This window comes from Arabidopsis thaliana, chromosome 3 (genome assembly GCF_000001735.4).
Source record: "Arabidopsis thaliana chromosome 3, partial sequence".
In the NCBI taxonomy this organism is placed as follows: domain Eukaryota; kingdom Viridiplantae; phylum Streptophyta; class Magnoliopsida; order Brassicales; family Brassicaceae; genus Arabidopsis; species Arabidopsis thaliana.
Window position 1 is genome coordinate 1,892,860 of NC_003074.8, and position 19,564 is coordinate 1,912,423.

General features: G+C 38.5%; 5 protein-coding genes and 1 non-coding gene across 9 annotated transcripts; 2 read left to right on the top strand and 4 right to left on the bottom strand.

Moving 5' to 3' along the window:
• Positions 1-104: 104 nt before the first annotated feature.
• GATL4 (galacturonosyltransferase-like 4) lies at positions 105-2,232 on the bottom strand. The gene has a single exon (NM_111501.3). The coding sequence runs from the start codon at positions 1,998-2,000 to the stop codon at positions 945-947; it is 1,056 nt and encodes a 351-aa protein (NP_187277.1). The 5' UTR covers positions 2,001-2,232; the 3' UTR covers positions 105-944.
• A 766-nt stretch (positions 2,233-2,998) lies between these two features.
• Positions 2,999-5,202, top strand: AT3G06270 (Protein phosphatase 2C family protein). Its single transcript, NM_111502.5, has 2 exons — positions 2,999-4,812; positions 4,891-5,202. Exons 1-2 carry the CDS (start codon positions 3,904-3,906, stop codon positions 5,026-5,028), a joined length of 1,047 nt encoding a protein of 348 aa, NP_187278.2. The 5' UTR covers positions 2,999-3,903; the 3' UTR covers positions 5,029-5,202.
• Positions 5,203-5,295: 93 nt separating this feature from the next.
• Positions 5,296-5,892, bottom strand: AT3G06280 (F-box associated ubiquitination effector family protein; the record flags this gene model as incomplete). Its single annotated transcript, NM_111503.1, has 1 exon — positions 5,296-5,892. One exon carries the CDS (start codon positions 5,890-5,892, stop codon positions 5,296-5,298), a length of 597 nt encoding a protein of 198 aa, NP_187279.1.
• A 125-nt stretch (positions 5,893-6,017) lies between these two features.
• On the bottom strand, positions 6,018-14,589 carry SAC3B (SAC3/GANP/Nin1/mts3/eIF-3 p25 family; the record flags this gene model as incomplete). 4 transcript variants are annotated; one of them, NM_001337644.1, is made up of 19 exons in its annotated part: positions 6,018-8,063; positions 8,183-8,300; positions 8,373-9,253; positions 9,357-9,449; positions 9,550-9,643; positions 9,720-9,811; positions 9,888-10,115; positions 10,216-10,431; positions 10,540-10,640; positions 10,832-11,079; positions 11,169-11,387; positions 11,751-11,963; positions 12,209-12,331; positions 12,632-12,796; positions 13,099-13,191; positions 13,411-13,503; positions 13,675-13,767; positions 13,920-14,000; positions 14,350-14,589. In NM_001337644.1, the coding sequence occupies 19 exons, from the start codon at positions 14,436-14,438 to the stop codon at positions 6,264-6,266; spliced, it is 5,040 nt and encodes a 1,679-aa protein (NP_001327777.1). In that variant the 3' UTR covers positions 6,018-6,263. The 4 variants fall into 4 exon arrangements, with proteins under 4 accessions (NP_001327777.1, NP_187280.3, NP_001327776.1 ...); NM_111504.3 differs by having other exon boundaries at positions 6,183-8,063; positions 13,920-14,054; positions 14,350-14,438; NM_001337645.1 differs by lacking the exons at positions 13,099-13,191; positions 13,411-13,503; positions 13,675-13,767; positions 13,920-14,000; positions 14,350-14,589 and having other exon boundaries at positions 6,183-8,063; positions 12,632-12,838.
• Positions 14,590-14,722: 133 nt separating this feature from the next.
• P4H2 (P4H) lies at positions 14,723-17,204 on the top strand. The gene is made up of 7 exons (NM_111505.4): positions 14,723-15,021; positions 15,117-15,174; positions 15,282-15,386; positions 15,846-15,903; positions 16,053-16,228; positions 16,361-16,430; positions 16,521-17,204. Exons 1-7 carry the CDS (start codon positions 14,885-14,887, stop codon positions 16,814-16,816), a joined length of 900 nt encoding a protein of 299 aa, NP_566279.1. The 5' UTR covers positions 14,723-14,884; the 3' UTR covers positions 16,817-17,204.
• AT3G00190 lies at positions 17,117-17,922 on the bottom strand. Its single transcript, NR_143785.1, has 2 exons — positions 17,851-17,922; positions 17,117-17,646 (listed from the first exon to the last, which is right to left on the bottom strand). It is a non-coding gene; the product is annotated as an uncharacterized misc_RNA (transcript).
• Positions 17,923-19,564: the final 1,642 nt, after the last annotated feature.

A 19,564-nucleotide genomic window follows, 5' to 3' on the forward strand; every position in this document is an offset into this window, starting at 1 on the left:
TGGTCTCGAGTCTCAACTCAAATTTAATAATAATAATAAAAAAGTCATCTTTATCATTATAAATTTTACAGATTTGAAAAAAGGAAACACATTTATTCTTCCCCTGAAGATACAAATCGATTTCGAGGATCGGAGGTATCTAGGGTTCTTCTGTATATCAATATTTTTCTCTAATAATCAGCTGAGGTTGGTTTGCTCGTCCTTTAGTTTTTTTCCCGCGTTATGTTAGTTACAAATCAGAGAATCCGTTAGTTAGTGATTCGCCATTACCAGACACCGGAATCTAACCCAAAGAAAGACACGAAATTGATCGGCGGTGTAAGCTTGTCGTCGGGAATTCCACTAAACCGAGACCGAAGCGGACAAAACTATACCGGCCAAAAGTTCCTTATGCTTGCTTGTTGGAGAATCCTGCAGATTTGTGACGTCTCTCGCCTTAATTCTGGTAAAACTTATTGTCTTCCTGTTTTGTTCTGGATTGATGTAGATTGATTTCAGACAGCCACTGTCTGTAACCGGAATTTCGAAACAGTGTCGCTAGTTTCTGTGTCGGATCTTTTTTCTTTAGTGATAAAGTTTTGATGATTTGTAAACAATTTAGATTCGATTCTCTGTTTATAAAAAGAATGAATTTAATCCTCCATTTTGTTTGTACCTATGTATATTACACGAGGAATATTCTAAAGGTTTGAATCAAAGAGAGGGAAACAAAACCGAAGAAAGGAGAAAAAAAAAATGATGATGATGATAATACCATCTATCTCTTCTTGTGATGAAACACACTCTGAGCTCAAATGCACAACAATGTGTTTAACATTACAACTTTTTTTCACTTTGTAATGAAACATTTTTGGCTCTCTTTGATCGCTAAAAACCCCTGCTTTCTTTTGTATCTTCTCCTCTCCTATATGTGCCATGTTTAATGGTTTTTTTCTTTTGCCTCTCTACTCTTCTAATGAATGTCTTGATGAACGGTACAGATCATACGGTGCCCATAGATGATCAACGATACAAGGCTTCCTTGAATCTAGTCTTAACCATGGCTTCCCTTTTCCACTCCAGTGAAGAAGACTTATCGGTCCCGGATGCAACGTTCTACATCTTCCTTCGAAATTATCACCTCCTAGACCATGCTGGTTCCACCTATGATTAACCGCTTTTATATCACCGGCGAATATCAGCAGAAACGGAGGTAATGATCCCAAATGGTATATCCTCTTCTGCTTCTGAATTGTCATCCACTCTTCTACCTTCTGTGTATACATTCCTTTCCTCCATTTGTTTACATCCACAACCATCACCCCTGTGTTGAAATAACACGGACGTTTTCCTTCAAGAACTTTGACCAATACCGGGTCTGACCAGAAAGTTCTTGTGAAATAATGGGTGAAGTTTGCGTGGCAGTACTCGGGAGCAGCCACCACTTTACCTTCCATCTCCACATGCCACAGCTTCTCTATGTCGTCTACCACAACGAGGTCTGAGTCTAAGTAGATGATCCTGTCAACGCTGCTAGGGATGATATCCGCGAGGTAGATTCTTGCGTAGTTAAGAGGCTGATCAAGGGCTTGCCTGATGGATTTCGATATCTTGCTGCGGACGAGGTTTGGATCAAACTGATAAATCTTGAAGTTTAGGTAAGGAAAGGTTGATTTGATGCTGGTGAAAAGGTCGTTTTCGAAATGAGGAAGGGACAGGAAATGAAAAGAGAGGTTTTCAGGGCAAGTGGAATGTTGAAGGAGAGACAAAACGGCAGCCATTGTGCCACGGAGGTAGTTTGTGTCGAGAGTCATGGCGATATGAATCTGATCAGCCTCACGAGTCCCGCATTGATCACCGTTTCGAAAAGCCGGGGCTTCTCTGAAAACAGGAAGAGTTGGAGCAGAAGGCTTATGAAGAATGACTCCAACACGAACCGCCATAGTGGTGGTTGTGACCAAGAGGAGTATAAAGGACAGGAGGCCTAGGAGTTGTGTATAGGAGAGGCTCCTTGAGGCCATCCTGAACCTAATTCTCAGGTAAACTCTTTTATTATTATTTTCACTTTTTTTTTTAATTTTTTTTTAAAAAAGGTTTAAACATTACAAATTAAAAAGATTGATTAGTTAATAGAGCCATTGTTAGGGAAAGGCTAGAATAAAGGATTTGGGGAGAGGCTTGTTTTATTAGCAGTCTAAATGTGGGGAAGAGATTGAACTTCGGACTGTTTCTCACACAAAATTTTGTCTCCAAAAAAAATCCATTTCCTATGAAATAGGAACAAGACAAGTCTGTTGTCCAATGAAATCGGAGTGAATTTTTAGATTTTGTTTCTTCTTCTTTAGATTCTTAGAAACTGGTTTATGTTTTTTTTTGGAAACAAAAATTATTGTTTATTTTTAGGACAAAATTGGTCTGATCAATTTGCTTTGCTGTCATTTCTTTTTACACTTGATTGCGTCGGCGGGTTTTTTTTTTTCCTTTTTGGAAGTACCAAAATTAGAATACTGTAACAAACTCCCCTAAAATGTATTAATGCATGCTTTTCATGCAAGAAAATAATGATTTTTATGTGATCAAATCCCTGATAACATCATACGATCTCATCATATATATAGTGGTACTGGTAAAATCTGTAATTCCAAAAGTTAAGTAAAATAGTAAGAAACTAACTTAAGAAAGTGTGTGTTACTCCACGTTTCAAGAAAAGAAAAATGTCTTATATACTCCAATCTTCATGCATGGCTACTAAGACAGTCGCGTGTCAATCGGTCATTCTCATGCCTAATACTAATCCATATATATAAATAATATATGAACCAGAGAGAAGATCTCTTGAAACTCTTTCGATTACAAATATTTGAGTTCAAACTTATTCTTTCACCAATACTAGCCATTTGCAGATAAGACAAATAGAAATCGAGTCGAATCTTTCTTGCTTGAGTGGTAGAAGATTTCTTTCTCTAGTTCCATGTAATTGGTCTAAATCAGTGAACTCATAATTTCATGTACACAAAAAAAAAAGACTGTTTCATAAACAGTGGATATATGGATTGGACTCACCATGTCATACATGGTCTCGAGGTAAATTACACTTACTAAGTAATCCTTTATATTTTACATTTTTTACCATGTTGTATGGTAATGTGATAGCTACCTAATTCACAGGGCCTTAGGCCCATTAGGTTTTCAATATTTTCATGGATTATCGGGTCGAGAAAATGTTATGATACCCGACCCGAAACGGGGAGAAAATAAACGAGAAAAGTAAGGAATTATCTCGAGGAAAAGAAAGCATCGATAATCTCAAAAAGTTTTTGGTTTGATTTGGGAACTCGTGCGCGGCTGTGGCAGAGGCCAAACCCACCCGTGTACTCCATCCGTCGGATCCACCAAACCAATATTCTTTCATCTCTCTCTCTCTCTCTCTCTCTCTTCTTCTTCGTCTTCTTCTCTTTTTATTCTTTCTTCAGGAACAAATTCCTCTGCTTTGGGCATTTTAGGGTTTCTCAAATTTTTGACGCTTTCTCTTAAAAGGGTTGACGAAATAACCCTTTAAGGGAAAAAACAAAGGTTGAGGAAGACCACCAAGGTGAAAAAAGAAAGAAGAATTCGAACAACAGCAGCAACAAGATAAAGTTACGAATTTTTCCTCTTTTGTAACCTTTGTTTCTCTTCTTCCTCTTCCTCCATTTTTTTCCATTAAAGATTCTGCCTTTGGGTTCCAATTTCGTCTTTCCTTTTTCGATTTTGCCGCGTTTAACATGACATTCGCAAAACCCTACACTTTTCTGGACGCCATTGTTGAATCCCACGAATTTCGTTTCCCTAGAGATTGCTTGTTCTAGCCCCAGCTTGAAGCTAAAGATTTTTCAAGGAAAGCACGTTTTTTTGTTTGTGCAATCGAATCTGTTTTTCTGCGTTATGGGTTGTGTTCAATGCAAATGTTGTAGCCGATATCCTTCGTCATCATCAGATGGAGATTCTCGTGGACCTTTAGAAGCCAATGGTGTTCTTAAGGGGAAAGATCAGAAACCTCTTGGATCTATTCACGTTCCTTCTCCTAATTTCGATATGGTTTACTCTGTGTTATCTCAACGAGGCTATTACCCTGACTCACCTGATAAGGAGAATCAAGACACTTACTGCATCAAAACAGAGCTTCAAGGTAACCCGAATGTTCATTTCTTCGGTGTCTTTGATGGTCACGGTGTGTTGGGTACGCAGTGTTCGAATTTTGTTAAGGAGAGGGTTGTGGAAATGTTGTCTGAAGACCCAACTCTGCTTGAGGATCCGGAGAAAGCTTACAAGTCTGCTTTTTTGAGGGTTAATGAAGAGTTACACGATAGTGAAATCGACGATTCGATGAGTGGTACTACTGCCATTACGGTTCTTGTTGTTGGGGATAAGATTTATGTTGCCAATGTAGGAGATTCGAGGGCGGTTCTCGCTGTTAAAGACAGGAATCGGATTCTAGCAGAGGATTTGTCTTACGATCAAACGCCTTTTAGGAAAGATGAATGCGAGAGGGTTAAAGCTTGTGGAGCTAGAGTGCTGAGTGTGGATCAAGTGGAAGGGTTGAAAGATCCGAATATACAAACATGGGCAAACGAAGAGAGTGAAGGAGGAGATCCGCCGAGACTTTGGGTACAAAACGGGATGTATCCGGGAACCGCATTCACGAGGAGTGTTGGTGATTTTACAGCTGAGAGCATTGGAGTTATTGCAGAGCCAGAAGTGTCAATGGTTCATCTCTCGCCTAACCATTTGTTCTTTGTTGTTGCAAGCGATGGGATTTTCGAGTTTCTTCCAAGCCAAGCTGTTGTTGATATGGTAAAATACCCTTTTGAAGATCTCAATATGTTTTTGTTGGTTTGGGGTCTTAATGTGATTGAAAAATGTTGTTTGCAGGTGGGGAGATACGCAGATCCGCGCGATGGATGCGCTGCAGCAGCAGCGGAATCATATAAACTGTGGTTGGAGCATGAGAATAGGACAGATGATATCACAATTATCATTGTACAGATTAAAAAGCTGTCTAATGAATGATGCACATTCCTATTTGCCCCTTTGTTTGATTTTTCTGTACTGTAATGTTACAGGTTTCATCCAACTATATAGCAAAGTTAAAAGTAATGCTCTCTCTTTTGTGTATGAGCTTCTTTTACCAAGATTAAATGACGTGTTTAATACGCTATTTGCTCTTACACGTTGCTTGTTGCGGAGAATAAGCTCTTGGCGACCCAAACAAGTTTACTTGTGTTCTTTTTTTTCAAATTAAAGAATGAAAACATCATTATAAAGCCCGCCAATTATTTACAAAGAAATGAGACTCTCTATGTGATTGGGAAGAATATGGTGACGTTCGTATCCAAGTCTATTACGTCGCCTAAATTCGTCGTCCGCGAGTCCTTCATATATGACTCTTCTAAAGCTGTTTCTCTGTGGATCGAAATACAGAGCATGAAACGGACTCTGCAAAGTTGTTGGTGCGTAAACAAACTCACCGGCTTCAGTCACACCCGTTAGTTCTAAAAAGGTGTCCAAAATTGGATCATCGAGTGGAAAAGTTAAAGAAAATGTTCTAAACGACCACGCATGTCTCTCTGCATCCTCCAGAACCCATAGTGAAATAAAGGCTTTCACATAGGTTGCAGAAGCAAGAGAAGCTAACTTTCCCTCGTAAGTTAAGAGGTAACCTTGGGAACTTTCCCTGAGCACGATCAAATTCACCAGATTCATAATACAGAACCCCGTTGATGCATCGTCCACGAGGGTAGTAAGGGCAATGTTCAAAGCTACCTTGGATAAATCTCCATGATTTTTTAGCTCTTCCCAATGTAAGAACCCGAGGCTGGTTGCTGCTTTTTGTCTTTGTCTTCTCTTCACATCTTCTTCTTCTTGTTTCTCCATCATCAAACCCTATCTTTTTCTCCTTCTTCCTCTCTGTTAGATTACGCGTATCTATAGGGTTTAGGGTTTTAGACAAGAAGTTTTTCATGTTAACTTGGTAGTAATTATAAAAATGATGGGTCTCACGCGCTCGCTGGAGGCATGCTTTATTTCTTCTCTATACATAATACATAAGTGTATGGGTTTCGTTCACGCGCCGAGAGTGCGAGTGTTGGAACATATAAGACTAGTAGTAATAATGTACTAATGGTCAGTGAAGTACAAAACTTCTACCAAACTGATGATGACACGTGTAGGGGAAGCAAAATACCTTCTTTGACAAAAACTGACATGCAACAACAACAAACATTAACAAAAAGGGCTGACGAAAATCAGAAGTAAATACAGAGCTTCTCGGCTATGCTATTCTGTACCATGTTACATTTTTCCAACAATTCATCTAATCTCTCACTCTCTCTCTTCTCTATCGTCTTCTTCTCTGCCGCTTCTCTACCTTTACTTCTCCATGATCTCTCGCCTAACTCATCATCCTCAGTTATCATCAGATCAATACCTCGACAAGCTTCTCTGTTCTTTTCCAACATCGATTCCTCTATATCTCTATGATCATCGATGAGCATTCCTGTCTCAACAACTCTCTGGGCTTTGTCATCATATGGAGGAGGCGACTTCAAGGGGCTGCAGCTGATTTCTATCATTTCATGAAGCAATGGAAGATTTGGAGGACAAGATGGGTATGATGCATCTTCAGCCAAGAATTTATCTGCATAGCTTGAAGTTGACATGTTGAGATCAGACTTCAGTACGTAAGCTGAGGAAGATGATGCATCAAACAAACCCATTATCCGCCAGTTGAAGATCCTCTGGAAGATACCAATCCATCTCGGGGTGATATGGTAGCGGCTTGAGTTATGGAGTTCGAGTCTAGTGTTTCTTTCTAGCATCACTCCTGTTTCTTTAGTAGCTAATGAGACTCCCATAAGATTGCTTCTCTGTGTTAAGTACTCAATTAAGCATCCCTCAAGCCTTTGCGTGTGGTTCTCTATCTCAGCACCAGAAGCACATCCTACGGTTAGCCATGTCAAATCATCTTCAAAATCTGGGAGCTTACAATTCTCTAGCACGGAACTGAGTAGTTCGACGTTCTCTGCACTGCTCCAGTCCAGGTTGGGAAGATACCGCTTGACCATTAAACATTCTTTTCTATTATCCTCGAGCAACATTGTCTCAGGGCAAGGCCAACCGATGGGATTTGCTTCAGCAGCAGAAGTGATGTTTCTTCGTGATGTTTCCAATGCGTCGTTGAAGGCTGATATGCAGATGTTAGGACCAACCTCCTGATCTGGCATCTGCTTAAGCAACTCCAAGGAAAAACTGAAATGGGTCAGAAACAGTTCCCGGAGTTTAACATGATGAAGATTTGGTTGCAGAGGTGAATTGCTTGCTAGCCATTTAAACCCATCTCTTAGCCGTGAATCATTGAAAAAATGAACTTCCTGCCCCTTTTGGGACTTATTAGCAATAGAAACGATGGAAAAGCTTGCTATCTTTGACTTGTCAATATCATGGAGGCCTAATCCCGAGACAATGTCGGTATCAGGCTCCATGTGTTCCCCATTGCATGAGCTAATTACTACGAGAAGGGGAAGAACTGAACCGTTGGGTACTGATTCAAGAATGAGGTTAAGCTGTTCTCTCTGAAGATTCAAAGGGAGGCCTCCAGATGCAAGGAAAAGGACTGCACTTGCACCACATGTTGTTTCACACATATCATTCTCAGCCTCCACATCCCTAGCTACTGAGAGACAGCATGTGAAATCTATATCAGACCCATTTGCAACCCATTTGTTCCATACAGACACGCCGGGAGCTGAAAACAGCAGATTATCATCGTTGAGACTACTATGTTCTGCATGAGGCATAAGCTTTGATGATAACCATCGACTGGCTGCTGAATGCGTAACCTGACTTGCAGAAGATGATGAGTTTACTGATTTAGTCTGAGTACATAAGACGACCTTCCAGCTTATGCATTTTGATTCTGGATTCCTTCCAACTAGTATATCAGCTATCACATCAGAAATATTCAGCCTTGACCATGATTTCTCACGTTCTTCAAATCTCCTCCTCATGGCTTGATCAATGTTAAACTCACCACACGCCCTCGATTGCTGTTGTATAAAGAGAGAACTGATATTAGAACCTCAATAGTACATGCCTTTTAAGAATTTTGCTTCCTTGACAAAAGACTGATGATCAGCATGTTATGGGGAAGAAAACTGAAACTTACATCAGTTTTGCTAAATCGGATAGGAGTACCCAGGGATAGTGAATTCAGTGCAGCAGCTGCTGCTAACTGTCGACGCTCCCGCAATTCACTTTGACGTGAAGACCACCGCTTCCATAATCTGCAAATATTATTACAGAAAATTTAAAAATAACTTAAATCAATTGTCAATTTGCATGAGGAGCTGGCAAACCTTATGATCAACTTGAGTTTTGCTTTCGCCACTTCCTCATCATACTGATTTAAGATGACCCCATCCTCATCCTCGTCTTCCTCGTCAATGTCATTGAACTCCTTTTCCAAGGTACAAATCATTGCAGCCTCCGGTACTGATTCTTCCAAAGCATATTTGTTTTCTACACTTGTCGGACACTCTGCAATGGTAGTTACAGGCATAATCTCCATTGGCATAGACTTCGGACTTTGTTGCAAAGCTGGTCCAGGCACATGATTCGTATATACATCCCCTATGATTGAAAATTTAATTTCCCCAGGAGACATACCGATGCGATCGTCATTAGGTTGTTTCTCCAAATTCGACGATTTAGTTTGAGGAAATTTAGGGGAACCAAAAGGAGAATATAGCTTCACGGGAGAATGAAATCCACCAGCTGATGTAAGGTCATTTTGTTTCTCTTGATGCACCACTGGATTTATAACGAATGGCCCTGGTGGATTCATAACAAATGTCCCCATTGGCTTGTCCTCCTCTGCTAAGAGGGAAGTCTTGGAGTCAGCCACTTCTTTATCAAATAGACGCATTGATGTTTGTTTCTTAAGACTTCTCGCAGGCGGCATTTCGTGTTTATGGGCGGTAATACACTGTTGATTTCCGATAGTTGCTTCTGTGATCAAGGAAGGCAATGGAAAGGGAGTAGAAACATCTTCCACTACTGTGGGAGCAGAAACATCTTCCACTATGGTTCTTGACTTTTTCATGTGAACAAGTTTTGAGCATTTTGTTTTGTAATCCTTATCAGCATGGAGAAATAGGTCATTTTTTACCATGTATGGCTCTTCAAAAACCTTTATCGAAAACCCATGGTACTCCAACAGGGCTTCTATGTCCTCTTCCTAAATTCCATTACCAGAAGAAAAATGTAAGATCTCTAACAACTTCTCTGTGACAAACCAAAAAAGGGATACACACCAAGTAACAGAGTGATGGAAGAAATACCTCCATCCCTATCCAATTTGACATATCTGAAACTGGGAGACCCTGATTAATTTGGAGACCCGAGTGCAGAGAGGCAAGCGCCTGAGTTCTTAGCTGATGAAACAGAATAAAAGTTTAAATCTCAGTGAAATAATCACACATCAACATGGTACGAATAATAGCTTTTGAACCCACACCACAAATACACCCTTACTTTCGAAAAATGAGCATGCATTAGACATGCTTGAAGATAGCTTGCTTTCCGTGCAAGGCGAAAGAAGGCGATGAAGTTGCCAGTTCTGCAAGCTCTGTTTTGCACGACTGGTTTCAATACTTAGATCAAGTTAAAAAACTAACAGCCAACAAAAAAATCCAAGGAACTACCTGGCTACATTGCGGGCAAAGAGAACTTCTGAAGTTTGCCTTATTTCTGGAGTCATATTGGCAAGATCAAGAGAAAGTTCTGAAGGTTCAACCTAACAAGAAGAATTTATTGTCGGGTTAAGAACTTAGCACACAATTCTGACTGCAAATTCACCCAGAAGGACTTACCTTATAGCCAGGATGCTTGTCGAGTTTGAGAAGGGCATAATAGCCACGAAACTCTTTTTCTGTAGGAACAGTTATTCCTTTCTTCCTGTGATCATCATACATTTGAAACAACTCAACAGATGTCTTGTTCATCTGCTCAATATTCAGGTGTGCATCAAACCCCTCCGAAAAGCCCTCTCCTTTAGTATATTCACATAGCTCATGCATTGCAATGATGTGAAGTCTAATCTGTAACAGGAAAATCAATAGTAAGAACACACGCATTTAAAAAAGAATATTGTTTATCATCCTGTTTAATGAGATTTATATAAGATCAGAAAACACAAACCATTTGCTCCAGCAAAGTAATAGCTTCTTGGTTGAAAATATGTTGCATTCTTAGATCCATACGTATAGCTCTCATCCTATCCCATAAGAAATTGTACATGCCAAGAAAGTTTTCATTGTAAGGTCGGTCTAGCAAACTCAGCAAATATTCCATTGTATTTTGCAGGATTGGCATTGGTCGTATCAAAATTGCTTCTCGCTCCGCCGTCCTAGTATACTATCCAAAGGCAGATATATAAGTAGTCATCATGGCAAATGAGTGGTCTAGTATATTTCATCTAAGAAAGAATCTGAAGCTTAAATGATATTAAAAAGGTGAGCTTACTTTCTTCACAGCAAGGGATTTGCTTGTCTGGTTCCTATCTCCATCCACACGCTCATAATGGTCCAAGTCACCCTTCCTCTCACGCTCCCCCCGTTCTGACTCTGGGAAAATGAAGAAAAAAGTCCATCATTATATTTGTTCTGCGATCAGATTACTATAACTAGAACTAGCCATCATTTATGGACAAAATAAATATCGTTGGCAACACAATTCTTTTTTTATCAGATTATATGAACCAAAGACTATTTACACTCAGTTGTCAATTTAATGCATGTCTCAGGCATATGCTTACCAGGACACATGTCAGGGCATACTCCAATGATAAGAGAGGGCTGCTCCGAGTTTTCATAATCAGGCAAGGCATCTCCCTTCAGGGCATCCCTACTTGATTCAAGCGAATTGAATGTTTGTTTGTTGTCCAGAGGCTTCATAGTTTTATTTACAGGTGATTTAGTAAGTTGAATATCAACAGGTCGGTCTGCAATAGGCTCCAGTTCACCCTTGAAGCGGGCCAGTCTCTTTGCCCTGGCTTGCTCTTCTCTATAAGAAATCCACACCGTTTAGAAAACTTTAAGAACTGGTCCACAGATTAATGCAAAGAGTCAATACTGCGTGATTAAATATTGTACCCTTCTGTACAATCTTGAGAAGGGAAAGAGTTTCGCGGGATATCCTCTTCAATTGGATATACAGGTGGAGATCTCGTCCTTTTTGTTGCAGGTGAACTGTTTGTCTTACGCGCATTATTGAAACTATTTACAGAGGAGGGCTGTCCAGGAAATTGAGAATCTGAACTTCTTGAAAGTGTATATGACTTTGTGCCTGACGTAGGTGGAGATGTCGAAAACCTATCACAGAAACAGCATGCTTAACTAGGAGGAAGCTCAAAGGCACATCAAACCAGATAGAGAAAAGTAGATTTGTTGCAATAGCATTAAGATAAAGCTGCAGGAGAAGTAAGCATGACTTCAAAGGCTAGTAGCAGAAAAATTTCCAAGCAACCATCTAAGTTTAAGGTGAATACGCTCATAAGCCGATTTGCTAAAGATAAAGTTTCTTAAGCCGATTTGCTAACGATAAAGTTTCTTAGGATTGTAACTCTATTCTATAATCGTGATTTCTCCTGCCATTCATACGTACACGTATGGCACAGAGTGGGTGAATAAAACATAATAAGCTTTAGAATGTACGATGAGATTCATGCTGTCTACCTTTGAGAGTCATGTTGAGACAATATGGGGTCATCTCCAAGGGGTTTATCAGAAGGTGCTACAGCCGAAGACTTTCTTCTAGTAGCTTCCTGAATTTCAGCTACTTCATGTGCATAGGGGAATGACGAGTTTCCGGTTTGTTCTTGATGAATCAACTGATTGGGATTGCTCCTCGACCTCACCGGATTATTCTCCGCAGAAGACGGAGAGCGCCTACACAAACATGAGAAAAGGTTCCAGGAAATAAGTTTCAAAAGTTAGTGAGAGGATAGAACAATAAATTAGTATAAAGATCAAGGAGCAAAGACACAGGTATGGTTCAAATCATTATCCACAAAGAGTAAAGACACCACAAAATGAAATATTTTATGACCTTTTTAAAACCAATCAAAACCAACAGCGAAAAGAGAATGAGAAACGAAAACATTATGACACTGACAAGAGGATAAAAAGCTCACATCCAAGTTCGGCTAGAAAGTGGCTGAAAACCATCTACCAAGTTTCCATTCTCAAAACCTGATACTGGCGATTGATTTCTTCGAGAAAACCCCATATTCTGGTCAGGAAGAATATCTGACCGACTGCAACAAAAATTGAGAATTTTATAGACCGATATTAGTTACATCAAAAAAACCAGGATATCAGTAAACACCATGGCCATGTCTATGACATCTCATTCATACCACCTAGGCCACACAACAAACTGATAAAATCTGAAAGAGTAAGATACATGATGCAGAACAAGGAAGGTGTAAACTCCCACAAGGACAGATGTTAAAAGGTTAAGGATAAGATAGGGATACAAAACAGACAGAATGTTTATTTCAGAAAGATCCTGCTGGCATAAATGACCTTGATCTAAAGGAAATGGCATAAACGACCTTTTTCTTTTTGAATCTTGTGATCGACCAATCTCAACAGCATCAGTTCCCATTCTGGAAAGAATGTGAGATGTAGCAGGTGGAGACGTGGCTCGACTATGTTCACCATGATCTTTCAAGAAATTCCTTGATCCATCGTGCCCATATTGAGGATTTAAATTAGGCCTGTGAGGAAAAATGAAGCAGGTAAATTCAGCTAAGTCGTTAAGAAAAATCCAGCAGCTTGCTTATTAAAGGCTATAAGCCAAATCCAGCGATAATGATCTCTTTAGAGCTTCAAAGCCGCTGCCATAGTAAGCCCTTATGTATTAGGCAGAGAAACTTATAGCACTCCGCCACACTCTACTTTCTTCCTACTGCTATAATTTCAATTGCAGAAACTGAAAGCATTTGAGATGTGTGATTAACACAGCCGCATATGAGTAATGACACTCTTCTTAGTCAAAATATGTCACGTACACTTTTACCTCTGAACTCCAGGAAATTGGTAAGGTCTCACAGAGGGGCTTGTACGTGAAGCTTCTGGACCCCATGCTATTCCATTGAAAGGTTCTGGGATCCTGAAAAACATAGCATCAAAGTGTTCTTATAACTTTCTCGGCGTAAAAATTAGTGCAACATATAGAAGATTCAAGCAGAAGTTTTACAAAAAGAATCAAAGCCAAAGAAAACAGAAAATTTGGTTTATCCCATCTTCACTGTTTTGGGTTCCCGAAGATCCTTTACAGGTATAAGGAGTGAAAAAAAAAAAAGAGAGCCATAATAGTAAGTTATCTGACCTTTGAATTCCACCAGGTTGGTAAGGTTGTCCTGAGGAGGGTGATGGATTTTGAAAAGCCGACGGAGATGGTATTCTATTAATTGGAGGAACACTGCAAGCAAAAACCATAATAACTTAGGCTAGAATCTAAAGAAGAAGAAAACCCGAGAGTAGACTGAAAAATTAATAATTGAATAAGTAACCAACCTAACATCATCATTAGACACATAGAACTGAAAGAGAAAAGGAATAAAAGCAAGCCATACGATTAAGAATGTCTAACCTTTGAACCCCACCTGGTCGGTAAGGTTTCCCTATAGAGAGCTGAGGGTTTTGAGAAGCCGACAGAGGTGGTGCTCGCTGAATTGAAGGACCACTACAAGCCAAAGTTACGAAAGAAAACTGAGCGAATTTACGAAAGAAAACTACAACAAGTAGCACAATAGGCTCTTCCTATGGAGGCTCAGAAACAACCTAACATACTCGCATAGAAAGAAATCAAAGCTGTAGAGCTAAGGTTAATCTAACCTTCGAATTCCACCAGGTCCAAAAGATTGTCCTGCAAAGGCTGAATGGTTTTGAGACGCCGGTGGTTGAATTGATGAATCACTACAAGCAAATCCAACATTCGCAGTGTGTAAGAATAAAAAAGAAAGGTACAATCTAAGAACAAAAAGCAAAGTAAAGCAACTCGCAGCTTCTCCTAAGGAAGATGAAGAAGCAAAACCCGACTGCCTAAGTGATATAGAACACAATATCATAGAAAATTCAAGATACTTCTCTCATTCTCATGATCCTAAACACTTTAATACAACGATAGCATATATGTAAATTTGACAGTTCAAAAAAATCTCTGAGTATAATAGATCCATAGCGTGAAATGAATCCTAAAAATCTCAAAACTCGAAGAAAAGTCCGATTGAAGCATAGATACATCTATAGAGAATGAAGAGCACACCTAGTGGTTGAAGAAGCACCGAACGGTGTAAACGGCGCTGGCTTAGAGCTCATCGGACCTAAGTCCTTCCCGAAAGGCCTAAACGCCATTCTCTGAGAAAATTCCTTGACTTGATTATCGCTGCCTCTCTTCTAATTCTCCTTCAACCTTCGTTTAATTACGTCGCCGGCTAAAGTCGAAACCGGAGCAAATTGAATTTTCTGTTCTGGTGACGCCTCTTCCGTCCGGCGAGGATTATTTTACGTTTAAAACCAACGACGTCGTTTTTATTTCCGAATTTTATGTTGGGCCTTTTAAGTAACAATAGGCTTATTATGGGCTTTGGTCAAGGAACAAGAATAATTGTTCAACCAAGAAGAACGTGCGCATGTTGTCACCATCTCCCTTGAGCCTCCTTGTTTTAGGTAGAACATCAACTTTTCATGACCGTTGACATTTTTTTTCCCTCTTTATTTTCCGAGAAAAAATAAATAAAATTATCCTCTAGTTTTCGATCTCGATCATCTGGATCCAAGAAATTACTACGATTGCTATAATGTCGATGTCTCGGCTCGGATTGTTGTTGTTCGTCGCTATATTGCTCGTCTTGCTTCAGTCTTCCACTTGTCTGATTAGTTCTCCAAGTTCTATCATCAATCCTTCTAAAGTCAAACAGGTTTCGTCGAAGCCCAGGTTTGATTTTACTCTTTCTCTTGTCTATTTAGTGAGAAATGAAGCAAATTTGGAAACTTTGAACCTCCAACTGTGTGTATTGACTGTTTCTTCAGGGCATTTGTGTATGAAGGTTTTTTGACGGACTTGGAATGTGATCATCTAATCTCTCTTGTGAGTGCGAATTTTGCTCTTTGGGTTTGAGCTCAAATTTGGAAACTTTTTGGCTTAAATGTGCTAGTTTCAGTATCTAATTTTGGTTTTTTTTTTTTTGGGGAAAGGCGAAAGAGAATCTGCAGAGATCTGCGGTTGCTGATAACGATAATGGCGAGAGTCAAGTCAGTGATGTTCGTACCAGCTCCGGCACTTTTATCTCCAAAGGAAAGGTGCAATTTTAATTCGGCACATCAGATCTCATTGAATGGCTTGATTGGAATTGATCTTGATTCTAATTTATGACACTCGACCTCAAGAACTCTGAATCTCTGATGTGATTTCTGATACTAATGGATCTGATAAGTCAAACCCCTCAAGATCTGATGGAAATAGAAATTTTAGAATAATTCAATCCAAAAGTTCACACACATATTGAACTGGTCATCAGAGTTTGATAAAATGATGTTGATAAGTCGAGATCTTAGTAAATTGACCCCAAATTGTGTTGATTTGTGATTGTTGTTTACTACTAAAAAGGTTTTAGGGTGATAGCTAGACATAAATTTACTTCTGTGTATGGATGAAGGATGATGAATGATACTTAGTGATTATTAGGAACAGATTTGAGAAATTTAGATATCTCAGTGTGATTACAATCTTAATGTGAAGCTTCGTTTGTTTAATGACAGGATCCTATTGTTTCCGGTATCGAGGACAAGCTCTCAACATGGACATTTCTCCCAAAAGGTAACTTTAACAATCTGAATGGTTTTTCAATAGTGGTCTCTCTGTTTCACAATGTCAATTGACAAGGAACCTTAACTGTTGTTGAGTTTCTTGAAAGGGTTTTTCAGAAGATATTATTGTTTCCTAAGTTCTTCACTTTGTGGTCACAGAAAACGGGGAAGACCTTCAGGTATTGAGATATGAGCACGGTCAGAAATATGATGCTCACTTTGACTACTTCCACGACAAAGTCAACATTGCCCGTGGTGGACACCGCATAGCAACGGTTCTCTTGTATCTGTCCAATGTCACAAAGGGTGGAGAAACTGTTTTCCCCGATGCACAGGTTTGTTGTTTTTCAGACAATACCACCAATTTCCGCTTACATTTCCACAATTGCTAATCTTGTATTGGTTCTCTATATACGTGGACAAATAGGTCTTTACTCTTTTTCTGTATGATGAATATTTCTGCGCAGGAATTCTCTCGCCGCTCGCTTTCTGAGAATAAAGACGATCTTTCTGATTGTGCAAAGAAAGGAATCGCTGGTGAGCTATATATAAAAGGAATCATGACTTGTTCTTTCCATGTTATCTCTAAGAATGTTTGTGTTTGATATTGGTTGGTAATGTTATTAGTGAAACCGAAGAAAGGGAATGCTCTGTTGTTCTTCAACCTCCAACAAGACGCAATCCCAGACCCCTTTAGCCTTCACGGAGGTTGTCCAGTGATCGAAGGAGAGAAATGGTCGGCTACTAAGTGGATCCACGTGGACTCATTCGATAAGATATTGACACATGATGGTAACTGTACTGACGTAAACGAGAGCTGTGAGAGATGGGCAGTGCTTGGAGAATGTGGAAAGAATCCAGAGTATATGGTTGGAACTCCAGAGATCCCTGGGAATTGCAGACGTAGCTGTAAAGCTTGTTAAAGACTTTAAACTCCTCTTTTTCTCTGTAACATTAAAAGTTTTTTTTTCTTGATCGAGTTTCATTTTCTTGTTTCTGATTGTTGTTACATGTATCGTCTCGCTTTATAGAATGATTTTTTTCGTCTGGTTAACTTGAATTATATTAAAACAACTTACGTTAAATATATAATACAACTTTTTGTGATGAAAAATTTGAAAATAGATTATTTTTCCCCCTGAAATAGTTGCGATCGAGTCTCGTGACTTAGATCAACTACAAAAGTCGTCGTTTCTCGTAGATCTAGGGTTGTTTACTCCAACATGGATTCCAAATTGAAAAACGCGGATGATGATAATTCGATGATGGAGATATCTGAGGAGAATGAATCGAGGAAGCGCAAGGCAGATGATACTTTCCCGGTGGATTCTTCCGATGTTTGCGAGAAAGAAGAACAAGTCGAAATGTTGTTTACACACAGCTCCTAAAATATATTATATCGGAGCACTTTGACGTTGAAAACATAGGTGTTACACTAATAGTTCTCGATATAGTAGAATAAAGAAAGAAGGAAAATGAGTTGCTTTACATTGAAACCCAAAACTGACAACTGTAGTTACTTGACATATGTCGTTAAAGATCCCCAAGATCAATGTACTAAACCCAACACTATTGTTAATTGATATAGTAGGATAAAGAAAGAAGGAAAATGAAGTTGCTTTACATTGAAGCAGAATATGAGTTAAAGCTGTTTCAAAATGAATGCTTAGTGCTTGGCCCTTTCACATTCTCCATCCAGTGTTCACACGCACTCTCTTGAGGCTTCTTGTTTCTTCCAGCACGAATCAAAGTCCTGTAATTCAATTAACCAATATAAAGAACAACTTATATTAGTTCCTTTGTTATGAAGGTATAAGAAAGCTGGTGCTTCTACGAGATATTTTTGCTGAAGGTAACTAAATCAAAAGCTTAATTCTAGGCCAACATGTAGCTGTGATCAATAATACAAAAATTAAACAACCTTGTAATGTTTAGAAAGTATGTTTTGGTTACATACCTTGATCTGGATCTGGCCAGAATGCCAAACAACTCATACCATCATCTAGTATAAGTCTTTCATACCCATTCATGCCCCAAGTATTTTCCCATGAGTTTTTGTACAATGAAAAAGTCTTGTCCCTCTAGAGTTCGTCCACGGCCCACAATCATCAATGCGTGTCTATCTAAAGATTTACCTGTACGTGGCCGTGGCACAGCTCTAATTTTGTAAAATCCCTGAAAGCAAGTAAAAAAGTAGAAAATGGGCTCACGAGTTTCACATCCAATGGTTTAGATGGTTTAGATGGAAGTTGAAGTTGTTGGTTAGAAACTAATTAACAAAAGCAAGGGAGTTACATATCTATTTCTAAGAAGTAGAGGGTCATCTCAATGATTCTCTTACGGTAAGTTTTTGAGTCAGAAAGACTGTTAGAGCTTATTCTAAAGAGATAAGTGTGTTACGTTGTCTTTGTTTGGTTGTAAAAACATCTAAAATGGACATATATACTCGATTTAAAAAAATTTCTGAATCCACACAATGAAGACATATATATATATATATGGATAAAATTTGGCATATTCTTAAAAATATTTCGTTTTGGCGCTGATGTTGAATCCTTAGAAGTTTTTGACCTCCACGTTGGGGGTTATTGAGAGGATTTGGACCTTTTCTTCGCATCCTCCTTCTGATATGTGTTTTAGGCCAGCTCCAATATTTCTCTCCATAATTACAATGTTTTTTTTATAAAGAGCTCTATTATCATAACATTTTGCACTTTCTTCGTACGACATATGGCATATATAATACTTTAATATTTATATGATATTAATTATGTCTTTAAACCATCAATCATCTACACTAATATCCCTACATTTAATAAAAAGATAAATTTTCATATTTCACCTTCACTACTCAACTAAAAGACAAATACAATTGATTTTCTATTATTAAAAAAAATTGAATGAGAAAATAGTCTCATACAAAATATTGTTTTTACGACATAAATAGCTCTTATATAATATGACAAGGTTTTTTATAAAAACTCTATTATTATGACATTTGACACTTTTTCGTACGACATATGGTAAATATGATACTTTAATGTTTATATGATATTAATTATGTCGTTTAAACTATTAAGACTGAAGTTTTTTTTTGTTTTTTCACCTTATACTGCAACTATTTTTTAATTTTGATTTCTCGGTAAACATTGAGCTGACAAAAAGCGAGTCTAAAACTTATCTCAGCTGTAAATTAGTATCAGTAATAGTATGTTCGTTGATTAAAAGATTTCTATTTTCTTTGTTGTCAGATTAGTGATTTAAAATTGTTAACCGAACTCTAATACCCCCTCCTAATTTTTTCCATTATGCTTCTATTTTTGTGATTATTTATTACGTTATGTTTGCGTGTAGTGTGTAACATGCACTAGTGAAAACCATTTAACAATCAATTTATTTTAGTAGGAGAATCAAGATTAGTTATAATTAAAAGTAATCAAAATGTCGTTAGCTCAATTGGTAAAGACCCTAGATTTTTCTTTCAATTTTTTGGATGAATTGTGCAATGAAAACCGAATAAAGAACGTGAAATGTTAAAAAAGATTTTTAAAAAGTAGAGAGAAAAATTGTATTTATGGATTTGGGACGAGTGTAAATGTCTCATACGCTCTTTATTCATAGTATTTATGTATAACGACTGTGATTTGGGACGAGTATAAATGTCTCGCACT